The sequence below is a fragment of the Rutidosis leptorrhynchoides genome, unplaced genomic scaffold (assembly GCF_046630445.1).
Source record: "Rutidosis leptorrhynchoides isolate AG116_Rl617_1_P2 unplaced genomic scaffold, CSIRO_AGI_Rlap_v1 contig269, whole genome shotgun sequence".
Classification (NCBI taxonomy): domain Eukaryota; kingdom Viridiplantae; phylum Streptophyta; class Magnoliopsida; order Asterales; family Asteraceae; genus Rutidosis; species Rutidosis leptorrhynchoides.
The window spans coordinates 63,505-81,962 of NW_027266514.1; the positions used below are offsets into that span (position 1 = coordinate 63,505).

The 18,458-nt window shown below is 34.7% G+C and overlaps 1 protein-coding gene and 1 pseudogene across 1 annotated transcript; both read left to right on the plus strand.

The window, feature by feature from the left end:
* The first annotated feature begins 1,388 nt into the window (after positions 1-1,388).
* LOC139882425 (DExH-box ATP-dependent RNA helicase DExH1-like) lies at positions 1,389-3,594 on the plus strand (annotated as a pseudogene).
* Positions 3,595-7,781: 4,187 nt separating this feature from the next.
* LOC139882426 (indole-3-acetic acid-amido synthetase GH3.17-like) lies at positions 7,782-10,106 on the plus strand. The gene is made up of 4 exons (XM_071866749.1): positions 7,782-8,101; positions 8,204-8,305; positions 8,525-9,378; positions 9,526-10,106. Exons 1-4 carry the CDS (start codon positions 7,806-7,808, stop codon positions 10,104-10,106), a joined length of 1,833 nt encoding a protein of 610 aa, XP_071722850.1. The 5' UTR covers positions 7,782-7,805.
* The last annotated feature ends 8,352 nt before the right edge of the window (positions 10,107-18,458 follow it).

The window sequence follows — 18,458 nt, forward strand, 5'->3', positions numbered from 1 at the left end:
CAAAGCAAACATAAACAATCTGCTTTTGATTATCAAATAACTCACTTTTATGTTGATGAACAAGTATATTTATTGGGTTTGTATGAAATTTTCCAGTCCTATGATTCCTATTTTTTGAGGTGGTTACTTTTTTTTGATCGTGGGTGGCATTTCAGATTTTGTTGATGCCCTTTCACATAAAAAAGGTGAAGGCTACTACTGAACTGTTTAATAAATAACTTGCAACATTACTCAATACTACTTAAAATACACCTGACTACTGATCTGTTTTGTTTGATTCAAGAGGGGGTTCTGCTAGCTCATGCATGAATGGAGTCAATGTGGTTTCTTAATCTAGCTTTAATCTGATTTCGTGTTGGAGATAGAACTGTTGATTTATTGTTGTTGGATGATGCAATGCACATGTGTACTTGCAGAAACAAACATATTTTTTAATTAAATCTCTTAATTTACATGAAGATGGGGATTACCTTTTCATTAATTCTCAGTGCAACTATCTTTCTTTTGAAATCCTGTAGGGAGCAAGCTCACAAGAAGAGGAAGAGAAAAGAACGGAGAGGGAGAAACAAAAGGTATTTCTCACTTTGTTTATCTAAACTTAAATCCAATTTGTTCCTGACTTCCTGTCCTTTTGATAGCATGTTTGACATGCATGTTATACTGTTAGGTCTCACTAATATTTGTTAAAAAGTCACTAATATCTTTGCATATTGTCTTACATACTTAGATTTAGCATCAATATTATGCATCCATGTCCCATGTTTGTTACATCCTGAGTTTTTTTTTCACGAAAGGATTCGAATTGGCAAGGATCTTCTACAAGCAAAAAGGATCGAGGATGAAAATGAGAGAAAGTGGTTAGTCTCCATTCACTACATCTTTTGCGCATGATTTCTTCTATAATTGGAATTGACCCTTACCCCTTGCCTTTTTATCATTAAAGCTAATACTTTCTTTTTGCCACGAATGCTTTTGCAGTATAATGTTGTTACACAAAGTTGAGAAGCTAGGAAAAAGAAAAAAGAGATTGGAAAAAATTTGCTAGAAATTGGAAGAAGACAAGGTTCAGTCTGCATTTTGATTTCAGTTTCATAATGCAAATAGCATGCTGCATGTCTTATAAATCTTACTACCTCTTTCTCAAAATACATGATGTTTTACATATGTATTTCCATATAAAAACATCATGTATAAGATGGAGGGAGTATTATTTTGCGACTTTTTCAGGCAGAAAGAATGCGCAAGCTCGAACTGCCGGCGGAAGTTTCCTCCGCTCCAAAACCATCTATGCCTGTCGTGGAGGAGAAAAAGGTAAAAGATTATCACTATATTGTTGTTATTGATGGGGCTGGATGATGGATGGATCTAATTCAGTTGATGTGTCTTGAATGTATAAAACCAGAACAAGTTGCCTACTACGTGAAATTCTTCGAACACCATTGTAGGAGTTGTGCTTGCATATCTAAAGCTTGCAACTTGGAACTGTGGGGTGATTTTTGGCTAAGGCTCTCCAGCCACCAGATCCTGTAACAGTCGGTATTGAGCTTCTTAAAATGATTGGGGCATTGGATGAGATGGAGGAGCTAATACCACTTGGTGTTCATTATTCAAATCTCCTTTTGTCAATTTTACCATTTTGATTTACTCTTTCTAAATTATTGTGTTCCAGGTTCCCATCTTTGCACTCTTCCACTGGACCCTAACATAGAAAAGATGCTTTTAAATTTTAATGGGGGCTATCTTCCGGTGCCTGAATCCGGCTTTGACAATTGCAGCTGCTGTTGCATATCGTGACCCGTTTGTCCTTCCTATAGACAGGAAAGATACAACTGATAAAGCAAAGAGATCCTTTGCTGGTGATTCTTGCAGGTTAGGTCATGTTAAGATAAGATATCATTCTTATTATTTTTTCAATTCTGAGTGAAAACTCTTCGCAAGATTTTGGCCATATTTCAATCTCTAATGGAAGACTTTGAAATCCTTTTTTGTTTAAATGCAGTGATCACATAGCACTTCTAAAAGCTTTTGAAGGAAACAAGAAGGCGAAGCAGAATGGAGATGAGAGAAAATATTGTTGGAAAAACTTTTTATCCCCGATGACATTGCAGATGATAGAGGACATAAGAATGCAATTTCTGGATATACTGTCAGACATAGGCTTTGTTGACAAATCAAGGAGTCCAATTGTAAGATTTTATATTTTAGCTTCTCATTATATACTGCTTTGATCTTCAACTGTGTTTGTTTTTTTCTTTTTTTGTTATGCAATAGTTTTTTATCCTAATTTTTCAAATTGCATGGTAATACTGTTGGTTTGTGTTTACTTTCACACTTACAACCAATACAGTACTTAGAGATATTATGTGCAATCCTTTGTGCTAGGGTTTACCCAAATGTGGTGCAATGCAAAAGAAGAGGAAAGCGTATTGCATTCTATACGAAAGAAGTTGGAAAAGTTGACATCCATTCTTCATCAGTCAATGGCGTGGTCCATAGCTTCCCTCTACCCTACATGGTATATAGCGAAAAGGTGAAAATTAGCAGCATTTATGTCCAAGTAATCTCTCTCTATCAATCTCTGTATTTTTTATGCTTAAAATATAAATATCTATGTTAAATCTTACTTGAAAGTTCGATTTCTCTGAAAAAATATTTTTTTATGGTAGGTTCCATGTGTAGTTTAAAATCTGGGAATGTCTCTGATGTAACCAATAATCTACACTATGGTCTCTTGAACACGGTACTCCTCTCTATCAACCTTTGATATTCATATGTGAAAAAAAAATCTATAGATTGTGTTTGAAAGTGTTTGATGAAATGCCTTTGTGAAAACAGAGCATTGGGAATACTAATAATAATAGTCCAGAGATAGTATCTCCAATACGGGGCTGCTTGGATATAGGGCAATACATGATACATGTACCAAAAAGGGACAACAACGACAGTATTGGGAAATGGGCATAGTGATAATTTTGAGAATTGGGGTGATTCTGGATTTGCAACAGCTGATCATAGCCAAAGCCAAGTTGTAGTAGGAATTAGTCTTGAGGTTTTTCAATAATTTTCTTTCTCAAAACTGTGCAAATGGAAGTATAACATGATATAAGAAAATAAATCATTGCTTGAGATCTTAAACCAAGTCTCATATATAGCCAAAGTCTAAGGTCTAACTACTACAAGGGAATATTCAGATCATATTTCTAGACTAATTTTGATACTGATGATAATCACCAGCATTTATGTTCGTGACTCTACAAACATATGAGATTTTGCCCTTCTTACTTCAAAAAAAAAATGTTTGGTGGAAATCTCATCCCTAACAAAACCAGAAACTGTATCGAAATGCTAGGAAGGTAAGGCCTGGACGATAAGAGTGACACTTATTCGACCCACGTAGGAGCTTGGGTTTTTATTCTTCGGATGCTTCAGATTAGGCTATCGAAATTCTTTTTTGTTGTTGGTCATTGTTTCTTCAAGAACTTTCTTCTTTAAATGTGATCGCATATTTTGTATCGAATTTTCCAATATAGGTATTCGTTTGAGAGTTTCTCACAAGTCATAAACAACTTTCCACATATAATTATCACAAAGTAAGTCAACGACATTCCATTTACAGGCGGCCTAAGCCCGCGTACACTCTAATTTGAGTGAAAATTTACTGTTCATAGCAGCCAATCCAGGCAAACCATTTTCGATAAAATATTCCCAGTCGAGATCTTGATATGTTTATATATAATAATCATAAGTGGATATGCCACCAAAAAAATAAATAAACTGGACATGCCACACAAAGGATGCAGAATTGTTACGTGTAGTATGCCTAGAAGTTCAAGTGAGCCGAAGGCCATTGCGAAAAACGTAACAAACATCTATTACACTCAAAGGGATTCATTGTTGAGGTACAGAGGTAGCTACCAAATTCTTCAAGGATGGGAGGACTTTTAATTTGGAAGGTTAGCATAGTAGAATGAATCCAATCTCCTGATTTTCGTTAAGACTACAACTTCGGATAGACTAAACAAACCTACAACTCGGAATGGAATTGAACAATGTTACAACTTGGAATGATTGGAATTATGCAATTTTCATTAATTTACCATAAAACTCGGAATAGACTAAACGAGCCTACAACTCGGAATGGTATTGAACAAGGCTACAACTTAGAAGGATTGGAATTATATAATTTCCATTAATTTAACATAAAATTATAGCTCGATAAAAATATAACTTATACAAAATTATTTACTAATTAAATTTCACTTTCAATATAAAGTTATAATCATATTCACAATACGATAGTTATTCGATTATAAATTGATAAATTATCTATCAATGTAGTATTTTAATTATTATTTAACTATATATTATTATTATTGTCTTATTAATTATTATTATTATTAAAGAGAAGTGATAAATAATGTATTACTTATGAGGATAAAATAGTATTTCTTTGAAGTTAATGGCCAAAATAATCATCGACTAATTGAAAATTTGACCCAAGTGCATTCATATATAATTTTTTAAAAATAGGGGTTAAATTAATTGTGAAAATAAGAAGATGATACTATATTAGCTCCTACCTTCATGGGTTAAAATATCTCACACATATTATTAAACTCGGCATGTTCATAAACAAGCCTACAACTAGGGATAAAATTGAACAAGGCTGCAACTCGGAAAACCTTAAACATACCCATAACTCGGGCTTCATGGGTTAAAATATCTCACACATATTATTAAACTCGGCATGTTCATAAACAAGCCTACAACTAGGGATAAAATTGAACAAGGCTGCAACTCGGAAAACCTTAAACATACCCATAACTCGGGTGTCTTTAAACAAGCCAACAACTCGGAATAGTATTAGTTTAAGCTAAAACTCCGAATGATCTTAAACAAATCTATAACTAGGGTGCCATAAAATAGTGCTACAACTCGGAATAGACTAAACAAGCCTACAACTCGGAGTGAAATTACTCGGGTTCCTTTAAACAATACTACAACACGGAATGCTCATGAACAAGCCTACAACAATGAAAAAAAATTAACAAGGCTACAACTCGAAAACCCTTAAACATACCCATAACTCGGGTGTCTTTAAACAAGCCTACAACTCTGAATGGTTCTCAACAAGCCTACAACTAGGAATGGTATTAGTTTAGGCTACAACTCGAAATCATTTTAAACAAACCTATAACTAGGGTGCCATAAAACAAGACTACAACTTGGAATAGACTAAACAAACCTACAACTCGGAATGGAATTGAACAATGTTACAACTCGGAATTGACTCTTTTTTTTTGATAATATCAATTTATAATTGAATAACTATTGTATTGTAAATATGATTATAACTTTATATGGACTTGACATAATCGTAAAGTAAGGATAATTTATGTATTGGAGTTAATGACATTGATATGCGTAAAAATTGTCAAGGTGACATCTATTCAAATAGATAGGTAGTATTATTAGGAGGGATAAATCTGTAGAACAGACTCTAATTTGAGGGTTTGTTAGTATCCGACTGTCCAAATCGAAAAATTTAATATGGTCCGTTTTTTTGTATATGAGGAGGGATGTGCTGCTTTGCTTCTCATGTGTACAACTTGCTCCTCATAGCTCCTTTACCATCATATCTTACAACAACATATCATCACCGTTCAAATGTCAGCGGCAGCCCCAAATCGAGTGAAGAGGAAAGCGCAACCGCAGACTACACGTTTAGCGTGTACACTTTATCTCCCTCTTATCTTCTCTCCTTACAAATTGGGCCATGCCAAAATATACGCAATCCGGAACCGTTGGCAGTGGCCAGAATCGAAAGCTCCGGTGACGAGTTCAGAGATGAAGTTGAGAGAGAAAAAACCTGTTGAGATGAATGAACCGAACCCATCTAAACTATAATACACCCCGTGGCTTTAGCCACGGGCCTCCATCTAGTAACATATAACAAAGTGTAATTAACTCGAGTACTGGCTGACTAGGCTGGTTTTCCAGAAATGGTGTCTAACTATAATGGACTTATCTAAAAATAGCTAAACAAGTCCTTAACTACCTTTTGTGATTACAACTGTGAGTCCTTTTGTGTACGCACGCAGTTGCGTTTTAAACTAATGATCTTATTAACAAGTCTCATTTCCTAACAATGAGATGTTTGGCCCCGAACTTGAAAAAAATCATTTTCGTGGTGGGTCTCAGTGCACGCCTGATGATGGCAACTGATCTAAACTCTAATTCAGTTTCATGTCAATGTGATAACTCAGAATCTGATTATAATAATCTACCTAAAGTACTAAAGGATTTTTTTTTATTTTTTATGGAGGGATGGAAACAAATTTTATTAAGATAAATTGCGCAGTCGAACATGTGTTAATTACTGATAATCACCGGATAAAATTCTAATCCTAAAAAATTAGGAAAGATCATTGGTATTATCGAAAACATCTTCCAAAGTTCGACTACCAATACAAATTACAAAGAGCGATTACAAGAAAGTGAAACATCCCAAGCTCCGGTACACAAAACGAAAATTAAGCTTAAAACAAAATAGAAAAAGGTGTGCTAAGAATAAGGTCGGGCTATATCTTCTCTTGTTTGACCATAACTCCTAAAGGAGCTTAACAAGAAGTTAAAGTAAGCAATTAGTGCATATTCAGTTTTAGTAATACTTACTTATATCACCCAATTAATTAAGTTATACTGTAACAGCTACACAATTACACAATAGATGTACATCCTGAGATGAAGCCAACCTTCAGATTCAACAACTAGATGAGCCGAATGGAAAAAAATTATTGACATCGAAGATTTAGTATATGATCATTCACACACATATGATAATATATATATATGATTCATCAATTTAATTATTAAATTTAGAGTGAGTAACATATGCGAAGAATAAGAACTATTCTAGCTACCTTGCACTCGCAGTCGCATGGTATTTGAATGGCTTCTAATTAATTACTTCTTAGTTCTTACCATCATCAGTGAAAGTCCCAAAATATATAATTTCTAATAAACAAGGTGATCCTAATTTAAATATTTATCTCCAGAAAAGATTTTATGTTGATCAGTTCTTAAGGAGTATGCGAGCATATACATTTTCACTAAATACTTTATTCGAGAGTACTCTGTAACATGTATATTTCCTTTGAGATCGCAATTTTCTATCTTCGCATTCCTTGAACATATCTCCACTTTAAAAATGTACGTAAAAATGTACGATTAAAAAAAAACTTGCCTAGTTGATTTATTTGACCAATTATATATTTAGGTCCATATTAGTAATAGCCTAGCTATAAATTCAGATTTTGCTGGAAATTTTTTTACCCCATTATCCAGTTTAGATACAGTACTATTTTATAGAAATAATGAGGGAAAATCACAGTCAAAATAGCTGATTGGATTCAATGATTGAAATAATTAATAACGTCTCTGACCAAGCCTGTCATTTATAATTAATATATGAAAAGCTAGGTTGGATAACAAAAGTCGTTAAGCGCAGATTGCATTTCACCATGAATTTAATTTATTGAGAAATAAATTTAACTACTATAGTGAAATAGAAACAGTAGTTTAGGATGATATTTTAATAAAATGTCTAATTTCTAATATCAGGAAATTGTTGTAGACATGGGCACGTGTGTAGGACCTCCAAGCTTAGACTATTGCACATTCAAGAGAGAGACAGAAGAGGCACTTTAAATATAAGGCAATTTACATGATCAGGTGTTACATTACATAATAATATTAGAGTGAGCAGCCAAAAGCTCCTAAGTAAAAAATAAAGTTTCCTAAACATGTTGCCAAGTTTTGATCCTAATGACAAAGAAGCTGGTATAAAGCTTTTGGAGGATCTCACCTCAAATGCAAGCACAATTCAGCAACAAGTGTTGGAAGAAATCCTGACACGAAATTCGGAAACGGAATACTTGAAGAGGTTTCTCCATGGCCATTCTGACAAAGAAAACTTCAAGAAGAACGTTCCTGTTGTCAATTACGAAGATATTAAACCTTATATTCAGAGAATCGCCAATGACGAATCATCATCGGATAATGTCCTTTTATCTCAACCCATCACTGAGCTTCTCACGAGGTATACCAAATGAAATTTCTTACTTGTGTAGATAATTTTTAATTTACTCTATATATTCTCATGAATAACTTAAAAAAAAAAAACTGTTTTCCGAATTTACAGCTCGGGAACTTCTGGAGGCAAGCCTAAGATGATGCCTTCAACAGCAGAAGATTTGGATAGGAAAACTTTCTTCTATAATCTGCAAGTGCCTGTGATGAACAAGTGAGAACATAAATTATTTAAAATGAATGTAACAGTGAATTTGGCTTGTTAATGGAAATTAATTTCTCTTATTTCTATAAAAAAGAAAAAATATTCCTTAAGGCTAAGACTTTATTCCACTAACTAACAGTAGTCTCTTAAATTTAATTTTATGTTCTTGATGAATTATTTATGATCATCAAATTCATTACAGTAAATTCGTATATATGCTATTTTCAGGTATGTGGATGGTTTGGACCAAGGTAAAGCAATGTATCTGTTATTTACCAAACCGGAAATTCCAACTCCTTCCGGGTTAATGGCCAGACCAGTTTTAACTAGCTATTACAAGAGCAGTCACTTCAGGAACCGGGCTTTCAACAAATATAGTCTCTACACGAGCCCTGATGAAACCATCTTATGTCCTGACAGCAAACAGAGTATGTTCTGTCAATTACTCTGCGGAATAGTCCAACGGGAACAAGTTCTACGCGTCGGTGCAGTTTTCGCCTCCGCATTCTTACGAGCCATCAAATTCCTAGAGAATTACTGGCAAGAAATGTGTTTAAATATCAAGACGGGTCAAATTAGTGACTGGATCACTGACCAGGGTTGTAGGAATTCTGTTTCTAGAATCCTAAGCGGACAGAATCCTAAACTTGCCGAATTGATCGAGAACGAATGCGGTGGAAAATCATGGGAAGGGATTGTTAAGAGACTTTGGCCTAGAACAAAGTATATTGAGGTTATTGTGACTGGTTCGATGGCTCAATATATTCCAACACTGGAATTTTATAGCGGTGGCCTTCCTCTAGTTTCTACAATGTATGGTTCTTCTGAATCTTTCTTTGGGATCAATTTTAAGCCACTTAGCAACCCTGCTGATGTGTCTTATACTTTAATCCCCAATATGGCCTATTTCGAGTTCTTACCGGTGGAAGAAGATGAAAATCGGGAAATCACCCAAGAAATTCAGGGAAACAATTGCGTTTCGCCTAGTAACCATTGCGAAGAAAAGGAAACTTTGGAGACTGTTGATCTTGTTGATGTGAAACCTGGACGTTACTATGAGCTTGTGGTCACAACATATACTGGTAAGATTGTTTAGGCATTTCAAAATATTCTCAACATCACTTTATTGGACACTTAATTGTTGTTAGAAAATATGAAATCCCTGAGAGTTAGAGACATTCTAATGGCATTTTTAACTTTAACTTGAGTCGTTTTATTTAATTTTTCAGGGCTATACAGATACAGAGTTGGAGACATTCTAATGGCAACCGGTTTCCACAACAACACTCCTGAATTCAAGTTCGTCCACAGAAGAAATGTTGTTCTAAGTATTGATACTGACAAAACCAACGAAGAGGATCTTCTCAACGCCGTTACTCTAGCAAAGAGCCTAATCGAGCCACAAGGATTCCTCCTCACGGAATACACAAGCTATGCAGAAACGTCATCAATTCCAGGCCATTATGTACTGTTCTGGGAAGTTATCGATAAGGCCGGAAACGACGTAAAGCTCGACGACGCGATAATGGAAGAATGCTGCTTCAAAGTTGAAGAAGGTCTAGATTCTGTTTACAGGAGATGCAGGAGAAAGGATAAGTCTATTGGTGCATTAGAGATTAGAGTTGTCAAACATGGAGCTTTTGATATGGTGATGGATTTTTGTCTCTCTCAGGGTTCATCTGTGAATCAATATAAAACTCCAAGATGCATTAAATCTCAGGAAAGTTTACGGATATTGGATTCTATGGTGTTAGGAAAGTTTTTCAGCCAAAAAACTCCTTCATGGGAGCCACATAAACTGGACAACTGATAAAAAAAAAAAATCATTTTTTTAAGGTCTTTAATTTTTGTGCAATTTATATTGTTGTAGAGTTTTTTTTTTATGTGCTATTTAATCTCTCCCATTCACAGTGCATTATAAGCTGGCATGGAAATATATGAATAAAATTATCAGTTTTTTCTATCCTTCTACAGAAATTAAGAAAGTGTATCCATGAAAATAAATTAATAAGGTGTTTGAAATATTCTTTTCTCATAATATTGAATTAGTATTACATAAACATTCGTTTATTTATTGAACAAATCTCTAAGTATACACAGAAATATTATAACTATCCAATTAAATCGTACAACTTATATTTTAGTGTGTTCGTTATTTATTAGGAGCATATGCTCCGTCTTATTGCTTCCAAATTTGTCAACTCACATTGGCTAGTCTCATTATAGCAAAGAAACCAAAAGTCGTATATGCACACTAGAAACTATATTTAAAGACACAAAACAAAATGCTCACCAAGTATATTGAATCTCTATGACAATCGATAATTTATTTGGAAAATCTCCAAGTGTGAACAAAAATTATATATATTTGAAAAATCTTTTATTAGTGTAATGTCCCAATAACAAACAAGTGCTTATCATAAATAAACCCATGTTTACATCTTCCCATTAATAGTGCAATTTAGTTTTGTTTGGAACTAGTAAATGAGGATTCATGCATGTAGGTGAGTCTCAAAAGATGGTTTAATTAATTGTCAATATATACTAATTTCCTTATTTTGCTTATATGTATAATATAATTATATGGCTAGGCAGCTAGCCAATGACATTTTCCCAAACTTTTTGTCAATAAATCAGTGAACACGCATGGATAGGGCCATACATACTATAACAAAATATGACCCTACAATACAGAGAATGGTATGTTAATGTACATATAAAGAAGCCAATCAATCAAAACTTTGATTTTGAATATATGATGCATGAATTGGCGGGGTTTAATTAATTCTTTAATTATTAAGAGTCAAAGGCTAAAAGGAAGCCACGTTGACCGGGAGAGACAAAAGCTAACGTAACGAGGGGGACAATAAGGAGACATATAATACTGTAAGTAGAAGCAATGAGTTCTGTGAAAGATAGAAAGGCACAGAGAGATAAAATTAAATTTTGGAACTGTTCCTCTGCTTCTGGTTTTGTCTCTCGCATTTATGATCATACATGTGCCCTTAACTACCAAGGATCGAAACAGTTTGTTGTGAGACACCATCTTAATTCTTCAATCATATACACTATACTATATATATTTAATTAGTTTGTTTATATATGGCCGGTAGACTTGGCTCGTATGATGAAAAAGAAAAAGGGATGGGATGAATATTTGACGGGGAATTAATGAACGACATATGTAAGAATTGATAAGTTAAAGTCCAATCAACACTTGTTCTCGGAGACAACACTCGTCTGAGAAGAACAATCTCTGATTTTTTGAAGTAAAAACCGGTTGAGAATTATATGAACGACGGAAAAAACATGTAATCAATCATATCTAATTCGATAAAACACTGCTTAACCAGCTTGGTCAATAATATGTCATTAAACGAGTCAGAATCACTGGTTTTCTGGAGAAATCATTTGAAATTTGCATGTATTGATTAGATCCCTTTGTAGGCTTCATGTAGCCTTATCTTCTAGCTCTCGCAATAATCAAATCAGTTGAATATTCGGGTTCAAATTATGATCGTTCGAGTAAAACTGGCAGCATTAGAAAAAAAAAATCAATCCGTCGGACCACTTGGTCAGCAGGACCGCCGACCCCACAACATCATCTTAATAGCTTGCATTAGGATGTTAAAGATCATAGATGAATCCTAAAGAAGTTTGATTTTTTTTCTTGGTCTAACCTAATAAAAGAATTTGATTTCTGAAAAACCATGATTCCACCGACCAAAATGCAACGGATAATATAAATTTATCCATTACTTAATCCAAAGACGAGATATAGATTGCGTTATAGTTATCGTAACCATGCGATAGTCTTCGTCGACATTTATCCGGCGTTTCAAACGAGGCATAAATGTATAAATTTTCACAGTACCATCGGAAACCTAATTACAGAAGTATCATCTTTATACTTCTTAAAGAGTTGATAAATAATCAAGTGTATGAATTATATGTGTGTTTACCAAATGTTGCGACTCTTAACTAATTAAATGTTGTGATCATCTGCAAACCTAACAAAAGATACACTAATTAATGGGTTTCTGCGCATATCTGGTATAATGGCCGAGAAAACATTGGGAAAGAGACCATACTTGCAAATGCTTACACAATGATAGGAAAAAAAGGCTAATAAATAGTGAGGTGTTACAATCAGTGTCTAAAGAAATACAATACAGTTATTGCAATTTGGCTGTTTGTGATCTATCCACACGTGTGTTCAACTCTTTTGTTTTCAAGAAAAAGACATCATCTCTGTAGCTTTCGACCACTTTTCTTCATCAGATTTTTACCATCAGAGAAAAAATGGTTCATAAATGATAAACATATATACTACTATCGTAATAAATAATGTAATATAGATAAGGTCATACATTGAAGGTGAAAGTGAGAAGACAATGATAGGTGGGTCCATATTGCTGTTCCAAACTTAGTAAAATTGAACAGTTGAAATTTAATGAAAATTTCTGACTACCACCCAACTTCTCTATCCGGAATGGCAGAGGAAATGCATGCATCATCTCTCTATTCCTATTTTATCATCTTATATCTTATCTTATCGTAAAAGTAGGAAAAAAATAAAATCGAATTCTATTATCTAAAAAATATATATTCATTTATCACTCACCGATTCATAAACCGCATATAATCCAAACTTTAACATATATATCTCTTATTCAAATTAGATATAAATTTTTACATAAAAATTATATATAAATATTTATATTTGATTTGAGATAAAAATAATAGTATATATAATATATATTGTAGATATGATTATTTTCTGTTTTATTTGAAATTATCTGATCTTGGACGTATAAAGTAATTACTACTTGACCTAATGAACTCTAGAACTTAAAACTACTATTCCACCCAAAAGCACTATCCACAAGTAAACGCACCCTCTTATTAGGATATAGGTGATCAAAGGAATTCGGAGTTTTACCATTAAAAAAAAAAAGTTGAGAGTTATGGGAAAAGAAAATTAAGATATGCTAGAAATAGACTTCAATTGGGCTTTGTCCCCTTCACTGCCGGGCGATGTTTACATACAAACTCACTTGTGAGCTTTCAGGTTAATGACCCAGTAGACAATAAAATTTTAACGACCAATTACATTATGACATAAAAGATATCGATTAGTCAACATATACTCGATGACGAGTCAATAATATTAATACCAAACATCATAATTTGATATTATATCTATTAAATCATAAATATAAGAAAATTATTGAAGACAACGAAATTTTGACGATTAATTAAGTGTTGCCACGTATGTGAGAAACAATTTAAAAATTAAGATTAGGACTACATATGTGGTGAAGATCGAGTCAATCTTCATCACCTAGCTTGTTTGCGATTTGGATCATGGATAGTCTTAATTATCCATGACCGTAGGTATGACCTTGTTCTAGTCATGGTCTAGAGTTGTTGATGATCTTGAGTTGGCCAAGGTCTAGAGTTGGCCATGGTCTTGAGATGGCCAAGGTCTAGAGTTGGTCATGGTCTTGAGTTGGCCAAAGTCTACAGTTTTCCATGATCTTGAGTTAGCCAAGTTCTAGAGTCGGCCATGGTCTTGAGTCGGTCATGGTCTTGAGTCGGTCATGGTCTTGAGTTGGCCATGGTCTCATGGTCTTGGGTTGGCCATGGTCTCGAATTAGGCATGGCCTACCTTGCTCATGGGTTGGTTTATACATGGCCCAATCCATCCATCATTTGTCTCGTTCGTCACTTGGCCCAAGCATTACTTAGCCAAAGCATAATTGTGCCTCGATAGTTTAGAAGGTATAAATAGATGGTCGATTAAAAGTCTCTCGAATATAGAAATTTGATTTAGCTTCATAGAACAAAGTTATAATCCTTTTTGGGTTCAACCTTGATATTTGGAGGAATATTCAACTACTACGGTTTGAAAGAGGATTCAACTATAAGACTTCAAGAAGGATTCAACAATAAATCATGGAATCAAGGTTGGAGTGAAATATTGATCTTGCATGGAGTAAGATGAGATATAGTCCCAACAAATTTCAAATTCGAAGGAAGTATCTGATTGACTAGGAGGAGTTACACTATAATATGGACAAGGTTTATTTCAAGTACTATAAATAGGGAGGCTCAAACTTCTCATTAAAAGACACACATTCAAAGCAACAAGATTTTACATAGATTTCAAGACAGGCAAAATTCTCTTGGTGGAGCAAGCAAGTCAAGTTTTGGTCAAGCCACCTCTCGTCACTTACCACGATAGTTGGTGGTAAATCTTGTATTTGTCATATTTATTATTTTCTTGGTGCTTTATTTGTTGTCATTGTCATTTCCATTGGTCAAATTTGTTTCGTCATTGTTAATTAGAGGATTGTCTATAAATTGAAACCCTAAATCGTTTGAATATCTAAGAAATTAATAAAGTCATTAGTTTCTTTATCTTGTTTTCTCCAAATTTTACGCTTATATATTTCGTGTATTTTTCGAAGTTTACAGATTGGCACGTCCGGTGGGACAATTCTATCTCTCAATTAACGAAACTCAATGGCGCTAAAGAAACAACTAACTTATGGAGGAAAAACCTCTACCAAGGTCAAGGTTCCAAAGCTCATCAACTCCATTGATGAAACACCCCTCACGCTTCAAAAGAGCCTCTGCCAAGTATGTCTTCATGCCAAAAGGAGCCGCTAAGGGACATAAGACCGCCCCACCTCTCAATCATGCCTATTCGACTAGGAGTTTGGTAGAATATGGGACACACTCATTGTTCTCCTCGGTCCAGTATGACTTGCTAGATGAAGTAGCTATTCTATCGCCCATCAAGAGGATGACACAATGCCACTAGATGGCAAGGAAGAAAATCAACTAATAGGAGAAAATAAAGACATTATTCTCGTTAACTTGGAGGAAACTTTTATCACATGTTAGTCTTTCTTTCTTACAGGGACTCATGCTAAGGAAGACTTACTTGCTTCGGATGGGACCGATGCAAGTAAGTGCTCAACCAAACAAACTCATAGCTCTAGTGAAGTCATCTTCAGGCATAAGGCTACCAAGCTTGCTAGACCCACTGACGAAATCATCCCCAAAACTAAGAAGAGCTCACCCCAAGCAAATTTGTGATGCCTCAGGAGGAAACAGATCTATGAGCTCTTCAAAGAGAGTTAAAAGCGTTCCTCATGTTAATCATGCTTATCCGATAAGCAATTTGGTTAAGTATTGGACAAATCCAATTTTTTCTTCTAATGATCAGGACTCGAGCAACAAAAGGGCAATCACCATGCCACTTGGTGGCAACAGAGCAAGCCAACTCCTTGATGAAGATAAAGCTATCATCGCCAACAACATGGAAGAAATATTTGTTACATGTAAGTCTCTTTCTCTTGTAGGAACTCATAATGGAGGATGTGTACCTGCTACAAATGGAGTAGGAGAACTATTGATTGATAAAGAAAATCTACAAAGGAATGAGTCAACAATCCAAGTGGAGCATGAGAAAAAACCACATAACTTTCAAGAGGAATGTGCATCATCAAAAAGAAGATAAGAGAGCTATGAAGAAGAAAACAAATCCTTAGTAGAGGATGATGGTTTAGAGAGCAAGATGCTAGTGGAGGATGATGGTTCAGAGAGCAAGTTATTAATAAAGGAAGATGGTTTAGAGAGCAATATGCTAATGGAGGGTGATGGTTCAATAAGTAAGGTGTTAGTGAAGGATCTACATGCTACAAGTGAAGATAGACGACTCATGAATGAAACATATCCATAAGTACTAATTGCCACTTGTTGGGCTAAATCGAACACGCAAGTGCACGTGTTGCCACAAGTAATATAATGATAAGAAGAGTGTTGATCCCACGAGGAAAAGTGTAATTCTAACTACTAGACACTAGTATTGTCCCTTTGTGAACTTGTTCAAACGATTGATTATAGAATGATTTATGTAAAAAGCATAAAAGAAAACAAAAGCAAGTAAATAGCGAAAGAATTCAGAGAAGAGATGATTTTAGGGCTTTTGACTATGCTATAACCATCACTGATGTTTCTACAAAGTTCATACTCAACTTCGTCAAATCATTCCAATTACCCAATACCCATTAATAGTTAAAAGCATATGTCTATGTCGATTAACTCTAATTACTTTATTCTAACTCTATATGCCTATGGTCTTAGAGGATAAAGCAATTACATTGAGATCTATAAAGCAATTCATCAAAGCCCTAGAACTATGAGTTTAGCTACTCATTACAATAGCAAACATAATAGATAAAGAGTACCATAATTACACTTTTGATGGAAAAGATCGGAAGGGTCACCTTTGAATCTCTACAACTATCACTCTCTAAGCTTCTCTCAATAAACCTAATTTTTTAGTGTATGGTGGTCTATCTAAAAACCCTAAGTGTTTGCCTATTAATATTAAGTACAAAATCTAGTCAAAATAGGAGTTTTTTAAGTCAAAATGTCGTGGGGGCAACGTTTGGGACGAATTCTAGGCGTGCTCTCTACCACTTTGTCGCGGAGCGACGTCGCGCGCGTTCAACTTTCATCCAGTTTTTGTAAATTTGTCATAACTCGAGCTCTCCATGTCCAAATGACCTGATTTTTGATGTCTCAAAAAGCTAAGACATAAAACTACAACTTTTATGTTGAACATATTCACTTGTTCTCATTGAATGTTGTTCGAAATTCTCGATGAAGTAAGAACTTATGTATAAACTCCTATCCTTTTGACTTGTTTTGATATGTATTGCCTACAAACACATAGGAAAACCAAAACAAACATAAAATCAAATAAACTAAACATTAATGCTCAATTAAATAATAAAACCTCAAATATAAAGAAGTAATAAACTCTAAAATCTAGAGTTTATCACCACATTAAGTGGGGCCAAGCCGGAGGACATTCTAATTTGGAAGGAGGAAAATCAACATAGATAGGATGAAAAGCTAGTCAAACGTACATGATGAAAATGAGCTTACTTACCATGGAGGCATAAACATGACACTTGTTTCACAAGGACCTGAATCATCCAACAAGGAAGAATGTGTTGAAGAGATTGAGCAAGAGATGCCACCACTAGAGGATGTTAATACCTATGCAAGACATTTATCATCTACTAACCTTCACGATACGCTTCAAGTAGTGCATGACATGATGACAAAAATTTCTTATGATGAAAACTTTTGTACCATATAAAGAAATTTGAAGGCTACTATAGAATAATTGATGAGATCTATGGAGGAAAGAATTAAGAAATCATTTAATGAGAGGATAAGCTCCTTCGGAGTAGGAGTTGATGAACCATCAAAAGAGAATATATCATCTATGTTGCCTCATGAAAGCAATTTAAATGCTCTATTAGCTAGTGCTACTCTAAATAGTAGGTCTGCTCAAACTACTCTTCGGTCGACATACTCTAATACCATCGAGGCATATAGAAGACCTGCTAGCATCCCAACTAATAAGGATAATTTAGAGGATAGGATGGTCCAAATTTTTAAAGTAGAGAAACTTAAACATCCGAACTAATATTGGATACAGGAAACCGTATATGGCTAAGATAGATTCCATATCTTTCCCAGACAATTATCATCCACCCAAGTTCAACCAATTCGATGGAAGTGATAATTCTCAACAACATCTTACACACTTCACCGAGACATTCAATGGGGTGGGAACTCATGCTGATATGTTAGTCAAGCAAATTTGTTCGCTCCCTTAAAGGAAGAACATTTCAATGGTATTCAAAACTCCTACCTGGATTTATCAATTCGTGGGAGCAGTTGGAGAGAGAATTTATTACAATTTTCTATAGCATCAATCGACATGTCACCAAACAAGAACTTGTTACTACCTTTCAAAGAGATGATGATTATGTCCTCGAGTACATTCGAAGATGGCGGGACCTTAAACTAATGTGTAGTGATATTGTCACTAAAGATGAAGCCATAAACCTCCGTGTTAAAGGCATGCTATGGGATATTCGACATCCCTTTATGATAGTAAAACACAAGTCCTTCAACGAGTTAGTAACTAGGCTCATAGACTAGAGACAAGCATCATCGAGAATAACTCCTCACAATATCATGAACAACAATCAGAGGAGTATTTTCAAGAAGAAGAAGAAAGTGATCCATACTACACCAATTACTACCCACAATATCCCACATCAGA